The sequence below is a fragment of the Anopheles maculipalpis genome, chromosome 2RL, assembly GCF_943734695.1.
Source record: "Anopheles maculipalpis chromosome 2RL, idAnoMacuDA_375_x, whole genome shotgun sequence".
In the NCBI taxonomy this organism is placed as follows: domain Eukaryota; kingdom Metazoa; phylum Arthropoda; class Insecta; order Diptera; family Culicidae; genus Anopheles; species Anopheles maculipalpis.
The window spans coordinates 64047650-64062180 of NC_064871.1; the positions used below are offsets into that span (position 1 = coordinate 64047650).

A 14531-nucleotide genomic window follows, 5' to 3' on the forward strand; every position below is an offset into this window, starting at 1 on the left:
GCACTGGACCGTCATATTCAATTGTAAAAAAATAAAAATATAGAACTGCTTCAAAAAATTACCGTTTGTCATCTAATGATTAAGAGAAATACGTACAGCTGCCCTAACATATCAATTTTATAAAGAAAATTTAATAAATTACCCTCGGTACTGCACCGTAATGCTACAGCTTACAATTTGCAAAACGCACACGCGAAACTGCTCGCATTAATTCGTAGTTCGTCCGAACGGTCCATGCACAGGCATCAGCTCCAACTGATCCGAAAGACGCTTTTGTTCCTCAGTTAATCGATACACCTCATCGCGTTCCTGTTTGGTTAACTGTCGGCGTTTAAGTCGCGCCGCAATTACCTTTTGATATGTATCCATTATCTGAAATGGCAACAAAACGACACACAAAAAGCGTACCGTATGGATGAACCGAACAAGGCAGCGGTATTGTGGGGCGTTACCTCTTGATCAACTCGATCCAGCTTACGTTTGACCTCGATCCGCTTCATTTCGTCTTTAGCCATCGATTGTAGTTTGCGAATCTCGTTCGAATTGTACTCCGCAATAACTGCGAGCTCCGTACGAACGCGATTGATTTCGGAAAGTATTTCATCGTCCTGCTGACTTTTCGGCATATCATCGGCGTCCAGAATGCCCTGCTCGATCAGCTCCCGGCGAAGTCTTCGCTCGATGCTTATTCCATTTTTTAACAGAGAAACGGCACTTCGTGCATGATTGCTGTGCGTGACGTCAGAGCTACTGTTGCTGTTCTCGTTGCTGCTACAGTCTGGATGCAGGTTCTCTTCCATCAATGCCGAAACAAGCCGTTGAGTCAGCGGACCTGTGATTCCTTCTCCCCTGGAATGGAAATGGGCATTTCAAAGAAATAATGTTTAATCTTGAATGGTTGAATATTTTACAGATTTCGGGTTGGCCGATATTAACTTACATTATCTTTTCCTTTTTGCTAACATCGCCATTGGTGAGCGTTTTGGACTTTGATTTGGATCCAACGGAATTTGCCACACCATCCTGTTCCTCCTTTATGTCATCCGCTGCCCATTGCGTGCTGTAATGCGGTCCCAACTCGGGTATGGGAGGAATCAGCGGTCCTGAGTATTCCTCCAGCAGATCATCTAAAAGCTTTAAATCTTCGTGCGAGATTGGCATACAGTACGGTTCGACCGAAAGCCAAAATTTGTTTGGTGTATCATTTTTCGGCACAATCGGTTTCGTACTATCGCTGCTTAGGTGCTGTAGGTGATGGTTCTGTGGCAAGAAAGGAACCGCATCCATGCTATCATCCGTATTTTGCGACGGTGCCGGTGATGGTGGTACGAGCGAGGAAGAATGTTTGATTTTCGAAAGCTTCATCTGGTGGCCAAACAACTTGCCGGCACTTTCGCGCAATTTCTGTTTCTCTTCCAAGCGCTTCCGCTTGCCCGGCGATGAAGGTGCTCGCTCCAAATGCTTTCCTTTGCGTTCGCGACGCTCATCTGCTTTGTCGATCGTTTCCAGCTCCGCCTTTAATACCCGCGATCGCAACGCAACCGTCGACAGCAACAGCTCTAGTTCCAGCTGAATTGTATCCAAATCTTCAGCCGGTATCAATTCTTCCGTGGTATTTGCCAGCGCTGAAAATAAGGAGAGAATTACAGGTAAACATATCGTTCATTTTGCAGCCGATAAGCCACACATCCTACCTGCAGTATACTTTGGCAACACCTTCGAGTTGTCCAAAGTTTTAATGTGTGGAAATAGCACGGACTGATCGGGAGAATTGGGCGATGGGATGCTGGTTACCAGCGAAGGTTTTACCGGTGGCAGCTTACTGCATCCTGGGCCGACGGCACCGGCATTGCCAGGAACAGCTGATGATGATGATGATCCGGCCGATACATGTCCTCCGCCAGAAGGGAAACTGGCCCGACTTTTCGAGGATAATGAAATTCGTTTCATCAAGCCTTTGTCCGTCATTATTCCGTTAAATGTCGAAAATATCAACGACAATTGGATTTGTTTACAAAACGAGCAATGCAAACACTGAACCCTGCACAAATATTATTCTGACGCAGCACTCACTAACACAACTGTACTGGCTTTAGGTCGCAACGATAGCCTATGTATATTTCTACAAGCCACTGCAGATGAGCATCCTGCAGTATAGTACACGATCAGTACCTTACAGATCTGCTTCCACAAAGATTAGTCGTTCACTATAAACGGTGAGTTATGTGAGTTATCCTAACCAATCTTCTTCAATTCCGACCATCTAAGTACAATTTCTTTGCTTTGGGTCGCCCAAGCTGCGGACATTTTCTGCTGAACTTCACCGCAGCTGTCAAATTAAGCCAAAGTCGTCTGGAAAGCAGGGGCTGGTAGCAGTGTTGGCAGTTTCTCATTTTTTCAGGCTAAAGAGTAATATAGGCCCTCAAGTTGCACGCAGCAAACTTACATGCAAGCTCCACAGTCATTTGTGAACATGGCTGAGTAGGACATATTGAAAATATTAAAACTTTTGGCTTATAAAATGCAAAAAAAATCTTATTTGAACTAGTTTTAATAAAATTTTACCTATTCAATCAACTTTCTGCTCAAATCATGTTTATATATTAATTTACTCCGTATATTGAGCCATTTAAATAAAAAAATGACTCAATTAAGAATTATTTCAATTACACTATGAACTGTCTCGTTTAAATGATGAAATAAGTTAGTGAAATCTTTTTATAAATTAGTCTTATACATAAGCTAGCTTTTGCGACACTTAACAATAATTTCAAATAACTTTCCTCATTTCAATAATGATTTGTTTAAATAATATTTTTATGTCCTACGCAAAATGATCACAATCTACCGTGATTTTTCACACAAGCTTGCTTGAGATGAATCCCGTACAACTTGAGGGCCTTTATTACTCTTTAGCCTTTTTTCAATCTGCTTTTTTACATTCTTGAGCTAAAGAGTAATAAAGGCCCTCAAGTTGTACGGGATTCATCTCATGCAAGCTTGTGTGAACTACTGAACCTATGTTAAATTTTGCAGTTTCAGGTGTAGAAGCAATCTGTACATAATTTTTAAATATTTGCTAACCATCAATGTTTTGCATTTGAATTAGTTGAAATTATTTGAAGATAAAACCAACATATTTTTTCTATAATTAATATATTTCCGTTTCCGTAATACATCCGTTACTAAAGAAATAAAATAAAATTCACAAAATATTCACTTTTCTCAGCTGCTAGTTGCCTTTTCCTTCAAAGCAATGCTGCCAGTTTCCTCCAAAATTGGTTATCATTTTTCTCATCTTCATTCCTTAGCTGCTTTCTCGGGCTGTCTTTGAGCAGCCCGTGATCCCGCGTTTAGCAATACCAGCAGCAAAAAATCGACACTGTTTTAAGGGCTTTCATCCACAAATTAATTGCAATTAATTGAAAAAGAATCGAGCAAGTAAAACCCTTTATCAGCTCCCTACGAGAATGATGAAATATTATCGATTTGAATTCAGAACCAAAAAAACTGTTCCCCTGACACATGCTCATTAAAATGGGTTATGAACGATCATTAAAAGAAAACTGATTATTTGCCGCGATCAAAAGAAACAACGAACCTCACAACAGTAGTAAACATTCCTTAGCACATTTTTATTACTTACATATCAATTCGAAAGCTTCAAAAGTACAGCAAGCTCACTTCAATTTAATGCCTTATCTCTTGCCTTTTTTTGTGTGTGTCGTTTCTCAATGTACCCTTTTTGTATGTGCATCGCTTACAAAAATATGATTAAAAGTTACACTTAAGCCTGTCTGCCTGCGAGCAACTTTCGCTATATGCGGAATCCGACAACAACAAAAATATCAATCAATCTCTACATATATACTCTTTACGTGCACATATGGTATGGGTTTGCAACCAACCGATTATTCGCTATCGAATGAGAAGAAGACGAAACTAGCGAGGACATTATTCTCAACAAAGAAAAAAAAAGTCCGTAGAGCGGACCATAGTATTTGCATCGTGAAACAATATTTTACAAATTCCGTTTAACGGCGTAATATTATGGAATTCGGAAAGGCACGACAAGGTTTTCCGTATGGATCACCTTTATCTCCGATACAGCCACGTTTGCCTTTTGTACCATGCTTTTGATCTGAAACCAGAAAACATAATTTTGGAAACTAATGAATACATTCGCATGATATCGGATTTATATCAACATACCATCGTCAGATCATCCGCAGCAATCGGTACGGATGCCAATACCGGCTCGGGGTTAGGTATATCCTTCAGCAGGCTCCCGTTCTCTGCATGATTCGGGTGGTTTACGTTGCTCCACTGCTGCTGAAGACGCTGTGTGTACAGTTTGATGCGATCGTTGTATTCACTAGCTTCCAGCTTTTGCGTATCCATTGCTGCTACATCTATGATATTCCTACAACACATTATACGAAGAGCGGTTTAGTACAGCGTGCTGCTAATAACATCAATGCATCCTTATCGTACTCAGACGTTTCTTGTAAAATTTTCGCCAACGCTGACTGTTCATCTTTTTTGGGCACTGAGTTCGGATACTCCTGCGTGAATGTGTCATTGTCCCGACGCACCGCTGGACTATTGCTGACCGGATCGGCAAGCAGGTGAGTACGTTCGCTAGGTTCATTACCCTACGGCAAAATTTGCAATGGACGATTAGTAGCAAGCAACAATCAACCAAATGCTGCTGCTGAAACGATACACAGCCTGAGGCGCAACTTACCTGCGAGGAAGAATCTTCTTGGCAGGTGAAACATCTGGAGGCGTAACTCCACAGTGATCGTACACATTCCATACTAATGCTGTTCTGTTGGTGATGTTTCCCAATTCCCAATTCACTGTCTCTATCAATAGTGGTTTCGTATTTTGTGTGTGGGATGGTCGCAGCGAACTCAAAACGATGACGAAAATAATCGAAAAGTGATAACCATTTCAATGAACAACAAGTAACGTTGCTCTGACACAGGCCGTCATCTTTCCGTGTTTTGTTTTGATATGAGAAGTTAACTGGCATCTACACTTTCGGAACAAACAGTGAGATTTCGGCGAGACAGCGAAATGTCAAAAATATTTTCTTATTTATGCATTCAATGTATGTGATTTTCGGGGAACAAGTATCATATTTCTCATAATGAAAACAGCGTAGAGGCACTACGGGGTGCTTTTTGAGTATTTTACTATTGCCTTTAACTTATCATAACTTAACCTAATTTAAATTATCTTAACACTAAATGCTATTTACAGAAATACACGAATTAACTTAGTGAAACATTATTACAAGTTCTGTACGTTTAATCTTCTTCATTGCTTAACGACCTCTATGGTCACGTCGGTAATCGAATGGCTTACTAAACTTGCCGATACCACGTAGTTGGATAGTCGGTCCTCACGTCTGGGTGGCGGATCCGGAAGGGATTTGAACGGCGGGGGTCCTGCCGTTTGTAGACCAGCGCCCCTGCCGCATCACCACCAAGCCGCGGCTAGTACGTTTCATCACATCAAGTATAACGAGGAACATTGAAGGCAAGGATTATTCTGTTTAAAGCAATTTGAATTCGACGATGTTGTAATGTAATACTTTCGTTCTCTGAATTTATATGAAAACACAGTTATTTTTGTATTTAGTTTTATACATTTACTTTGATTACGTATAATATGTTTGGCGCTTTTACACTTAAAATAATCTTTTTTACACATTTGAACGATCGATTATGAAACGTTCCATCCATCACATAATAATTAAAGCAACTTTCTTGTAACTTCATTGGAGTTGAGATCAAGGAATCTTAAAATATTGTCCACCGTTGGTGAACTACATTCTGTCCATTCGGACAATAACGACAAAACTTATCCTTTCTGTGAAACATTCTGTAGTCCTAAAAAGGACTGTTGTTGGACACAATATTGATATCAATGTTGGATGATGTTTACTTCTTTGCGACTGGAGCTGCCTTTTTCGCGGCCACAGGCTTCTTCTTGGCGGGTGCAGCAGCCTTCTTCGGTTTGGGCGTCTTCGGCTTGGTTGCTCCCGTCTTCTTCGACGGCTTGGTCGCCTTTTGCTTTGGCGCTGCAGCTGGCTTCTTAGTAGCCGCTTTCTTCGCTGCGTCAGCCTTAGCCGTTGCTGCCGTCTTTGGCTTCTTTGCAACAGCTGCCGACGCCTTGGGCTTCTTGGCAACCGCTCCTCCTTCCGCCTTCTTCGGCACTGCCTTCTTCTTCTTTTCACCAGCAGCCTTCTTGGTTACTGCCTTCTTCTTCTTGTCGCCAGCTGCGGCCGATTTCTTCTTCTGCACCGTAGCCTTCTTCTTCTTCTCCACTACGGGCTTCTTGGCTTCGGCCGACAGCTTGAACGATCCCGATGCTCCGACACCCTTGGTCTGCACCAGCTTGCCACTGGTCACACCCGTCTTCAGTGCCTTCTTGATGAACGGTCCCAGCTTGGCCACGTCAACCTTGTAGTTGGCCGACAGATACTTCTTGATGGCCTGCAGAGACGATCCGTTGCGCTCCTTCAACGCCTTGATGGCGGCCAGAATCATCGTGTTCACCGGAGGATGCGTTGCTGGCTTTTTCGGCTTCTTCGGCCCTGCGGCAGTCTTGGCTTTCTTGGGAGACTTGGCCACGGCAGCCGGGGCTGCTGCGACTTGTGCTTCTGCTACTGTATCTGCCATTGTTTTACTGCTGCGACACACTCACACACGCTGCTATACACTTTAGTTTGGTCTGATTAGGTTTGGTTTGGTTTGTTTTGATCGCGTTCTCACTCGCACTGCAGTGATGTTACAACATTACCTCGATCCCGCTCTTCTTTGTTGGGTGACTCGATTCATCAATCTCAAAACGAAAGCACCTTCCATCCTACGTTCACTGTCATGGCGTTGCTGTATGTCAATTTTAAAATTACCTTTTCATATTTGCCCTCTAGTTGCATTATTTTGCTCTAATACTACTCAATATTGTAATTTATTCTTATTCTCAAGATATTCAGTTATCTAAAAATGCCCATTTTGTTGATATGGAAAACAGTTTAGCTATTGTAAATCGCATCGTAACTCTGAAAAAGCAGATTTTTCCAATGATGGGTCGACTTATATCGTAAATATTTTCTATTTTATACGTTTTCCGACGACTAAAACGTTTTTCACTATTTAGCAAAACTTCTCTACTATCGAGAAAGTCATATATACCAAGTATAAAATTTAATTTAATATCATAAAAGAAGCCTTCAAGTTGGGACTATCGAATCTCCGACAGCACAATCTCAGCTCCCAGTTGGTAGACGGCGAAGAACTTAAATTAATGTAAATAAGTCAATTTTCAACATATTTTTGATAAATTGGAGTCTTTGGAATGCTGGAAGATTGGTTTTCTAAATAGAAAAAATTCTAAATCGAGTAAAAAGAGACGTTTCATGAAATTATCACCGAAATCTCATTTGCTTGTACTGGCCAATGGTTGCGTCGTAGGAAATGTATCAGAGGGTTATCGCGTAGTATGGATAGCGTTCAAGGTCCTGCCAGAACTAATATTGCTTTCTACTCGACAAATTATCAAACAAGATTATTTTCTTATAATATACATCAATTATTGAACACATATTGATGCTAAATCACACTTTCAGATCAAATTTGTTCTGATAATTGTGGTTGTTGTTTTTGTGTGTGCCCATGGACGATGTGTGCAGGAATGGACGATGGATACGAAAGAACCATAGATGAACGTAATAAGTAATTTGAATTTTTTTTCATATTATTATTATTGCAACATGATCTTATTTTTGAATAATGTTTTTGTAACGTTTACGAAATTTAAAAAAGATAGAAAAAAATCTCCGTGCCCAATTTTATGCAATTGCGCATCTGATAACGGTTCCAGTTTTGGTAACATGTGTGACTGAATATCACCCCATAACAAACGCTATAGGAAGTGAAAGATTAGTTGTACAAATACATTTATTCAACAATTGTTTTTATATATTTTGCAAATCAATAAATAAATTTTCAAATGAATTGTGTATTATTGTGTATTATTGTGTGTTATTGTGATTAACAACGAAATAAATCTGTTCTCATGGAAAAATAAATTACAGAACTCCTGTCCAAATGTAAATTCGATGCCAAATTGTACGCCAAGATAATGTTTTTAATTTTGAAGTTAAATTGAATACTACAATATTTACTAAGAAGGCCGATTTATGAAGAGATTCTTACATTCGCGCTGAATATACATAGTCATCCCTCTCAAAACAAATTTATTCCGTGCAAATATTTCAGCCGTAGTGGAAAAAACTCTTTGATATGATATTTTCTAACGCCATAGTAAGCCATGTTATCTAAATTTAAATACATTTGGTGTCCTATTTAGGTTTCGGCTCTGAGTAACCAAAAAAAACAACATATTCCAGGAGCTCATAATGCGAATTTTTTTCTGAAATGAGTTTCTACATAGTTTGCATAACCAGGGATCTTTACGATAGTAGCAAATCGAGGATGAATGCAGAAACAAATTTAAAAAATCATCTTCTAATTATTCGCTGTGAAAATCTCTCGTGTAACTATACGTCTTACACGTTGCAATAAAAAACATTCCTGAAGTAACGAGCGATTCATGAACCATATCGTAATTTTAAATTTAAGTTAATGGTCGTTCGGGTTGATTTCCGAAAGGTGGCGCTGTTCTTTCCAAAGAACATTTAGCTAAGACACAAACAAACGCATAGCAAACATTTACGGGCTAACGGCTTTTAATGAATCCTATTGGATTTCCGACTCAGAACTAGGCTTACTAGAATCATTAAAATTAAACAAAATCGCATAGTCAATCTTGGTGCAAGCGAACGTTACGGATGAAATTTTGGTCGTTGGCGAGTAGATCTCAGGACCGCTCCACGCAGTTAATTTAGTGATAATACTAGTCGCCGAATCAACTAGATAGTACGCGGTGCCGATTATGATGTTTTACTGTTGCCACATCGAGCGTGAAGTTCAACAAAAACGAAACTGAGTCTTTACTATTTTATCAGTAGAGTGCAACAGTGATGGAAGAAGAGCATGCTTGTTTGGAATTATTTTCTTAGAACTATATTATCCAGAAATATTGATTTTTTTTACCTTGTGCATTCAAACCTCACCAGAAATTAGTTAGTATTTCTCGACAGCACACGAAATTTTCTGGTTCAAGATGAGTTATTTTGGTAAAAGACTCGAGAAGGTCTTATTCAAATAATTTGTGTGAAAAACGCCAAAATTTATGCAAAGCGCAGTACATGTCGCAAAGGATGCACAATGTATTTACATTGAGATCAAATGTAGCTGGATAAATCAAAACGCCCTTCCTTCATCTCACAAGCACTTGTTTTAATGAAAGGGTGATACTGCTCATTTTCAGACATGATGAAGACAAAGTTAATCTACTATCTCTTGTTGAAAGTATGTTTTTAGCTGTCGAAAACGTTTGTGTAACTCAGTATCCTGATCCACAGATTCTGCAAGGCCATGCTCTATTAGTGATGTTTAAAAATCGATGGATATTTTGTGTCGTTATTTTGAAATTGCCTTTTTGATGTTACCTACATTTAGCACATAGGTAGCGCGCCTATTTTTGCGACCACAGCCTCACGTGTGCGGTGGGTTGAGTACCGAACAGAGGTCAATTTACTTGCTCCAATGGATTAACATTACATGTTCTATCCAGTGTCTAGAAGCCAGTTTGATAAGTAAAGGACAATTACTATTGAGCGAACGATTTTTGACACCATCATAAATACATTGTACAATAAAATTAACAACTCACGGCGGTGCAACCAATGCATTGCCCAAAAGACAAGATTCCGATGAAAATGGTCATTGATTGCATTCAATTATCAATTCAATTGCAGTGCATAAGTGCGCGACCTGGAACGCTTGTTCCGTTCTTCCAAAGGGGCTGAAGCTGGTCGACTTTCTCCACACGGAGCATATCGAAATCATTGCCTTAACGAAGACACATCTGAAGCTTGGGAAATCGTTCAGCCTACTGGAACATGTCAACATCCCGCTGGACAGACAGGAGAAGCTAAGAACTGGTGTTGCTATTGCCGTCAGAAGGGCCATAGCGCATCGTGTTCTTCATCTTCCTGCGCTGCACCTGATAAAAGCGGTTGAAATTGAGGTGCCTACGGTACAGGGCAATTTCTGCTTCTATGCTTCTATTCCTAATGTCTGGTGCAAACCCGTGAATAAGATGCCACAACCGAACTGCTGAAAAGGGCCCTGAAAACGGAACCTTGTTGGTTCCTACACGGTATTATACCCGTTCCAAGTTAGACTCATGACCAATATTATGGATCGCTTACACTTTCCGACAACATTCTGCATGGTCTGCATACTACCATACCACCGGTGGTCTCAATCATCGATAAGGCTGACCTTCTTAGCTTCAGATGCCATGTGGAAGAGGCCTTCGATGAGAGGATCACTCTTTCAACCGAAGGTCATATAGATGATTCTGTCCCGATAATGTCCACAGGCCCATCAAGTACGATATATCGTCCTGATAAGAGTCTTGATCCGGACAATATGTTTGACGTAATGTTGAAATGTGTAGGCGATCCGCACGATAACTATGTTTCAAGCAATTTTTGAATAGTATTGGAGTTACTCCTCTCAACAGTGGAAGTGTGCAAAGATAGTGCCGATACTAAAGCCGGACAAGATCCCATGCTTGGCAACAAGCTACCGGTTGATCTCCCTGATCCTTCGAGCGGATCACCCACACCCGAATGGAGGTTCACTATGCTTCCAATGATACCTTTACGGAGGTGCAATTAGGTGCCAGGAGGGAGCATTCAGCGGCTCATCAACTTCAACTTGTCCTGGACATAGTTGAAACCACCAAACGGTAGGGTAAAACTAACGTTATGGATCTTCTTAACTTCGAGAAAGTATTTGATAATGACTTGCTTGATGGGCTCCTGCATAAGCTCCGCGTCCAAGGCCTCCCTGTTTACCTGGTTAAGATAAAACAGAGCTACTTCGAACAGCGCATGTCGGTTGTTCAGATGGGCTGAGTTCAGTCTGTACCACCCCTTCTGTACAACTGCTTCACAGCAGACGTTGCTTCTCTGCCCAGCAAAACACACCTAGCACTATACGCTGATGATGCTGCTGTCTTGCACACAAATCGCCCCTGGGTCAGTTGTAGTGTGGGAGAGGGGGTTGGACATTTACTCTCAGAATCTCCCAGTGGAAGATTGTTGTGAACGACTGGTCTGATCACGTTAGATATCTGGGAGTATTGATGGAAAACTATCCGTTAAATCACACATTCGACAAGTTAGGACTAAAGTATTCGATTACTTGTCCAAACTCTCCATACTATCACTAGCAATCCAGTCCGTTCGCTCATTGGGGGGTTACCTCAACGCGAAACATCAGTTGTGGGTCAAGGTACGGAGCAACACGAATGTAATCACCTTGGCAGACCTGTCACAGCATGGGAACTTCATCGTGCAGTTTCCCGATACTCCTACACTTATTCCAAACAGAGGTACTCATTCAGTATTAGATATTTTCCTTTCCAATATCATTTACAGCAAACCCTGCACCATCGAAGAGCTGAACACGGACCACTTCCCAGTCATAACGGAACTGGATCTATACGCAACCCGACATCCACCTGTACTCCGGAAGGACTATTGCAACACCGACTGGTTTCCAACTGAAGACCCAACCACCATAGCAGAAGTGAAGGCTGCAGCCATGAGAATGAGGAACATGAAGACTCCTGGCTTTGACGGCATCTTCAACATTCTTTTGAAGAAACTGCAACCTCCAGCGCTTTCACTTCTGTTAAATACCTATAACCGTTGTTTTGATCTCTCCTATTTTCCACAGTCCTGGAAGTGCGTCAAGGTCATCCCGATCCTTAAGCCAGGGAAGAATCCGATACTGCCTGCTAGCTATCGACCGACTGGAAAATTAAAATCAACCACACCAAGACTCAGGCGATGATCATCCCTCATCGTCTGACAAACCGTCTCATCAACCCACAAACACACAACATCACCATAGACAGCATCCGGTTGCCGTCGAGATCCACGATCCGGTACCTCGGAGTCACTATTGACAACCGAATGCTGTTCCATCACCATACAAAAGATACATCCATCCGCTTACTCATATTATTGAGGAAGTTATATCCTCATCAATACTCATCAATAGACGCTCCAAACTTCATAAAAAAAAAAAACAAGCCAGCCATCTACAAAGAGATCGTCCTGCCCACAGCAACGTACGGCATTTCTGTCTGACGTTCCTGTGCAAGGACGAATCTGCGAAAGGTACAAACCAGCTGCAATAGATTTCTCAGACTCATCCTGGACGCTCCTCGCTGGACACGGCTTGAGGAGCTCTACGATAAAACCAACACAGCACCATTTGACGACATAGCAGAGAACATCATCAACCGGCTACAAGCATCAGCAGAAGCCTCAACTCACCAACTGGTGTACAACCTAGTGTTTTTTTGAGAAGTTATTTTATAAAGTAGTTTGGCTAGTTTTTAAGTTGTTGATTAGTTTGTAAGTTTGTACTAACCACTAGCCTTAGCGCTTAAAATATTAATTATTTAGCTTAAACACCTGCCTCTTGGCATACATTACGACAGCAGCGATGAAAAGTTTATTAGCTGCGTCTCGCAAACTACCATTAATCATGTAAATACTAACATACTTGAAAATAAATACATTTATCGAAAAAAAAATTACAACTGCTACTGTAAAACCCTGTCACCATATTACCAATGTTTAACCTCGATGCGTTTGTCTTTCGTGTCTCTCTCGTCTGAAGAAAAATCCGAAGAGAACGCAATACGGATGCATTGTGAACCTTCAAACAGTGGAGAGCAAATGTGGCCCTTAACAATTGAAATGTAGTGACAGTTTTACATGAAAATATAATTACACTACGATAATAAAATACATCATTCTCCAAAAATAGTTATATGAAAAATATACCCGGTTTTTAGCCAGTTAAATTAAATTCAAGGTTGATCTCCGGTGGAGTGGAGTGGTGGAGTTTAACGTCCGATCGAATGATATCATTTAGATTTTTTTTTGAAAAAACATTAGGGCAGTTTTAATTTTAAAACAAAAATGCTTTCTTATGGAATGGAAGTTATGGAACACAATTAAACATCGATCAATGTTATCAACCACACAGTACTTATTTTACATAATATCATTTAGATTTACATGTTACGTCCATGGCGTCGCGTTTAACCTTAAAATTATACCCGTCGTAAAATTAGCCAAGGAGGCAAAAGCATATTGCACAGCAACACCATTTCAGCCTTATCACAGTTGTCTCGAAGGAAGTCAAACAATTCTTTTTTCTAATACATTCTGTAGTCCTGAAAAGGTCTGTTGTTGGAATCATACAATAAAGATTCCAGCACTAGCAATCGTCCTCCGCCGTGGCTCGTTCATCGCGCTTGATTTTACTTCTTTGCGGCTGGAGTCGCCTTCTTCGCGGCCACAGGCTTCTTCTTGGCGGGTGCAGCAGCCTTCTTCGGCTTGGTTGCTCCCGTCTTCTTCGACGGCTTGGTCGCCTTTTGCTTTGGTGCTGCAGCTGGCTTCTTAGTAGCCGCTTTCTTCGCTGCGCCAGCCTTAGCCACCGCTGCCGTCTTAGGCTTCTTTGCAACAGCTGCCGACGCCTTGGGCTCTTGGCAACCGCTCCTCCTTCCGCCTTCTTCGGCACTGCCTTCTTCTTCTTGTCGCCAGCTGCGGCCGATTTCTTCTTCTGCACCGTAGCCTTCTTCTTCTTCTCCACCACGGGCTTCTTGGCTTCGGCCGACAGCTTGAACGATCCCGATGCTCCGACACCCTTGGTCTGCACCAGCTTGCCACTGGTCACACCCGTCTTCAGTGCCTTCTTGATGAACGGTCCCAGCTTGGCCACGTCAACCTTGTAGTTGGCCGACAGATACTTCTTGATGGCCTGCAGAGACGATCCGTTGCGCTCCTTCAACGCCTTGATGGCGGCCAGAATCATCGTGTTCACCGGAGGATGCATTGCTGGCTTTTTCGGATTCTTCGGCCCTGCGGCAGTCTTGGATTTCTTAGGAGACTTGGCCACGGCAGCCGGGGCTGCTGCGACTGGTGCTTCTGCTAATGTACGACGTTCGCGGCCCTTCTCTGTCAACAACTGACCTCCTTCGCGGTTGTAAGAGAAGAGCCGGAGGTCATTCAGGGCCATTTTCATCGTGGATGGTGCCACCCCCATCTCACGTGCCAACGACCGAAGTCCGATCCCCGGATTTTTCATCAAGCGCGCCTGGAGGTCAGCCAGGAAAGCGTCGGTCCGCACGCAATCCCGCCGCTGAGAATGTGGTTTTCGTGCTGCCACCGCTTCGTCGTCGTCGCTGTTTTCTCCCAGCTCACTCCGGATCGCCTTCACCGTGTTCAGTGAACACTGCAAGCATTGCATGATGTCGCGGTTGTCGCGTCCGGCGCGGATCATCATGATGCATGT

General features: G+C 42.0%; 6 protein-coding genes across 6 annotated transcripts in view; 1 reads left to right on the forward strand and 5 right to left on the reverse strand.

The window, feature by feature from the left end:
* LOC126556283 (histone H1-like) overlaps positions 1–14531 on the forward strand; it is a 591209-nt gene that overhangs the window by 573532 nt on the left and 3146 nt on the right. The gene's annotated exons all lie outside the window — the stretch shown is intronic.
* The window catches only part of LOC126556056 (rab11 family-interacting protein 4B), a 314228-nt gene that overhangs the window by 161453 nt on the left and 138244 nt on the right, over positions 1–14531 (reverse strand). The gene's annotated exons all lie outside the window — the stretch shown is intronic.
* Positions 204–1983, reverse strand: LOC126556205 (transcriptional adapter 3). Its single transcript, XM_050211432.1, has 4 exons — positions 1695–1983; positions 941–1625; positions 453–849; positions 204–372 (listed from the first exon to the last, which is right to left on the reverse strand). The coding sequence occupies exons 1-4, from the start codon at positions 1966–1968 to the stop codon at positions 208–210; spliced, it is 1521 nt and encodes a 506-aa protein (XP_050067389.1). The 5' UTR covers positions 1969–1983; the 3' UTR covers positions 204–207.
* Positions 4013–4835, reverse strand: LOC126556347 (uncharacterized). The gene is made up of 4 exons (XM_050211606.1): positions 4748–4835; positions 4495–4655; positions 4213–4423; positions 4013–4141 (listed from the first exon to the last, which is right to left on the reverse strand). The coding sequence occupies exons 1-4, from the start codon at positions 4817–4819 to the stop codon at positions 4049–4051; spliced, it is 537 nt and encodes a 178-aa protein (XP_050067563.1). The 5' UTR covers positions 4820–4835; the 3' UTR covers positions 4013–4048.
* Positions 5947–6693, reverse strand: LOC126556285 (histone H1-like). The gene has a single exon (XM_050211521.1). The coding sequence runs from the start codon at positions 6690–6692 to the stop codon at positions 5952–5954; it is 741 nt and encodes a 246-aa protein (XP_050067478.1). The 5' UTR covers position 6693; the 3' UTR covers positions 5947–5951.
* Positions 13498–14096, reverse strand: LOC126556337 (histone H1-III-like). Its single transcript, XM_050211590.1, is given in 2 exon segments — positions 13498–13713; positions 13716–14096. Coding segments are annotated over 2 exon segments (573 nt in total). The 5' UTR covers positions 14073–14096.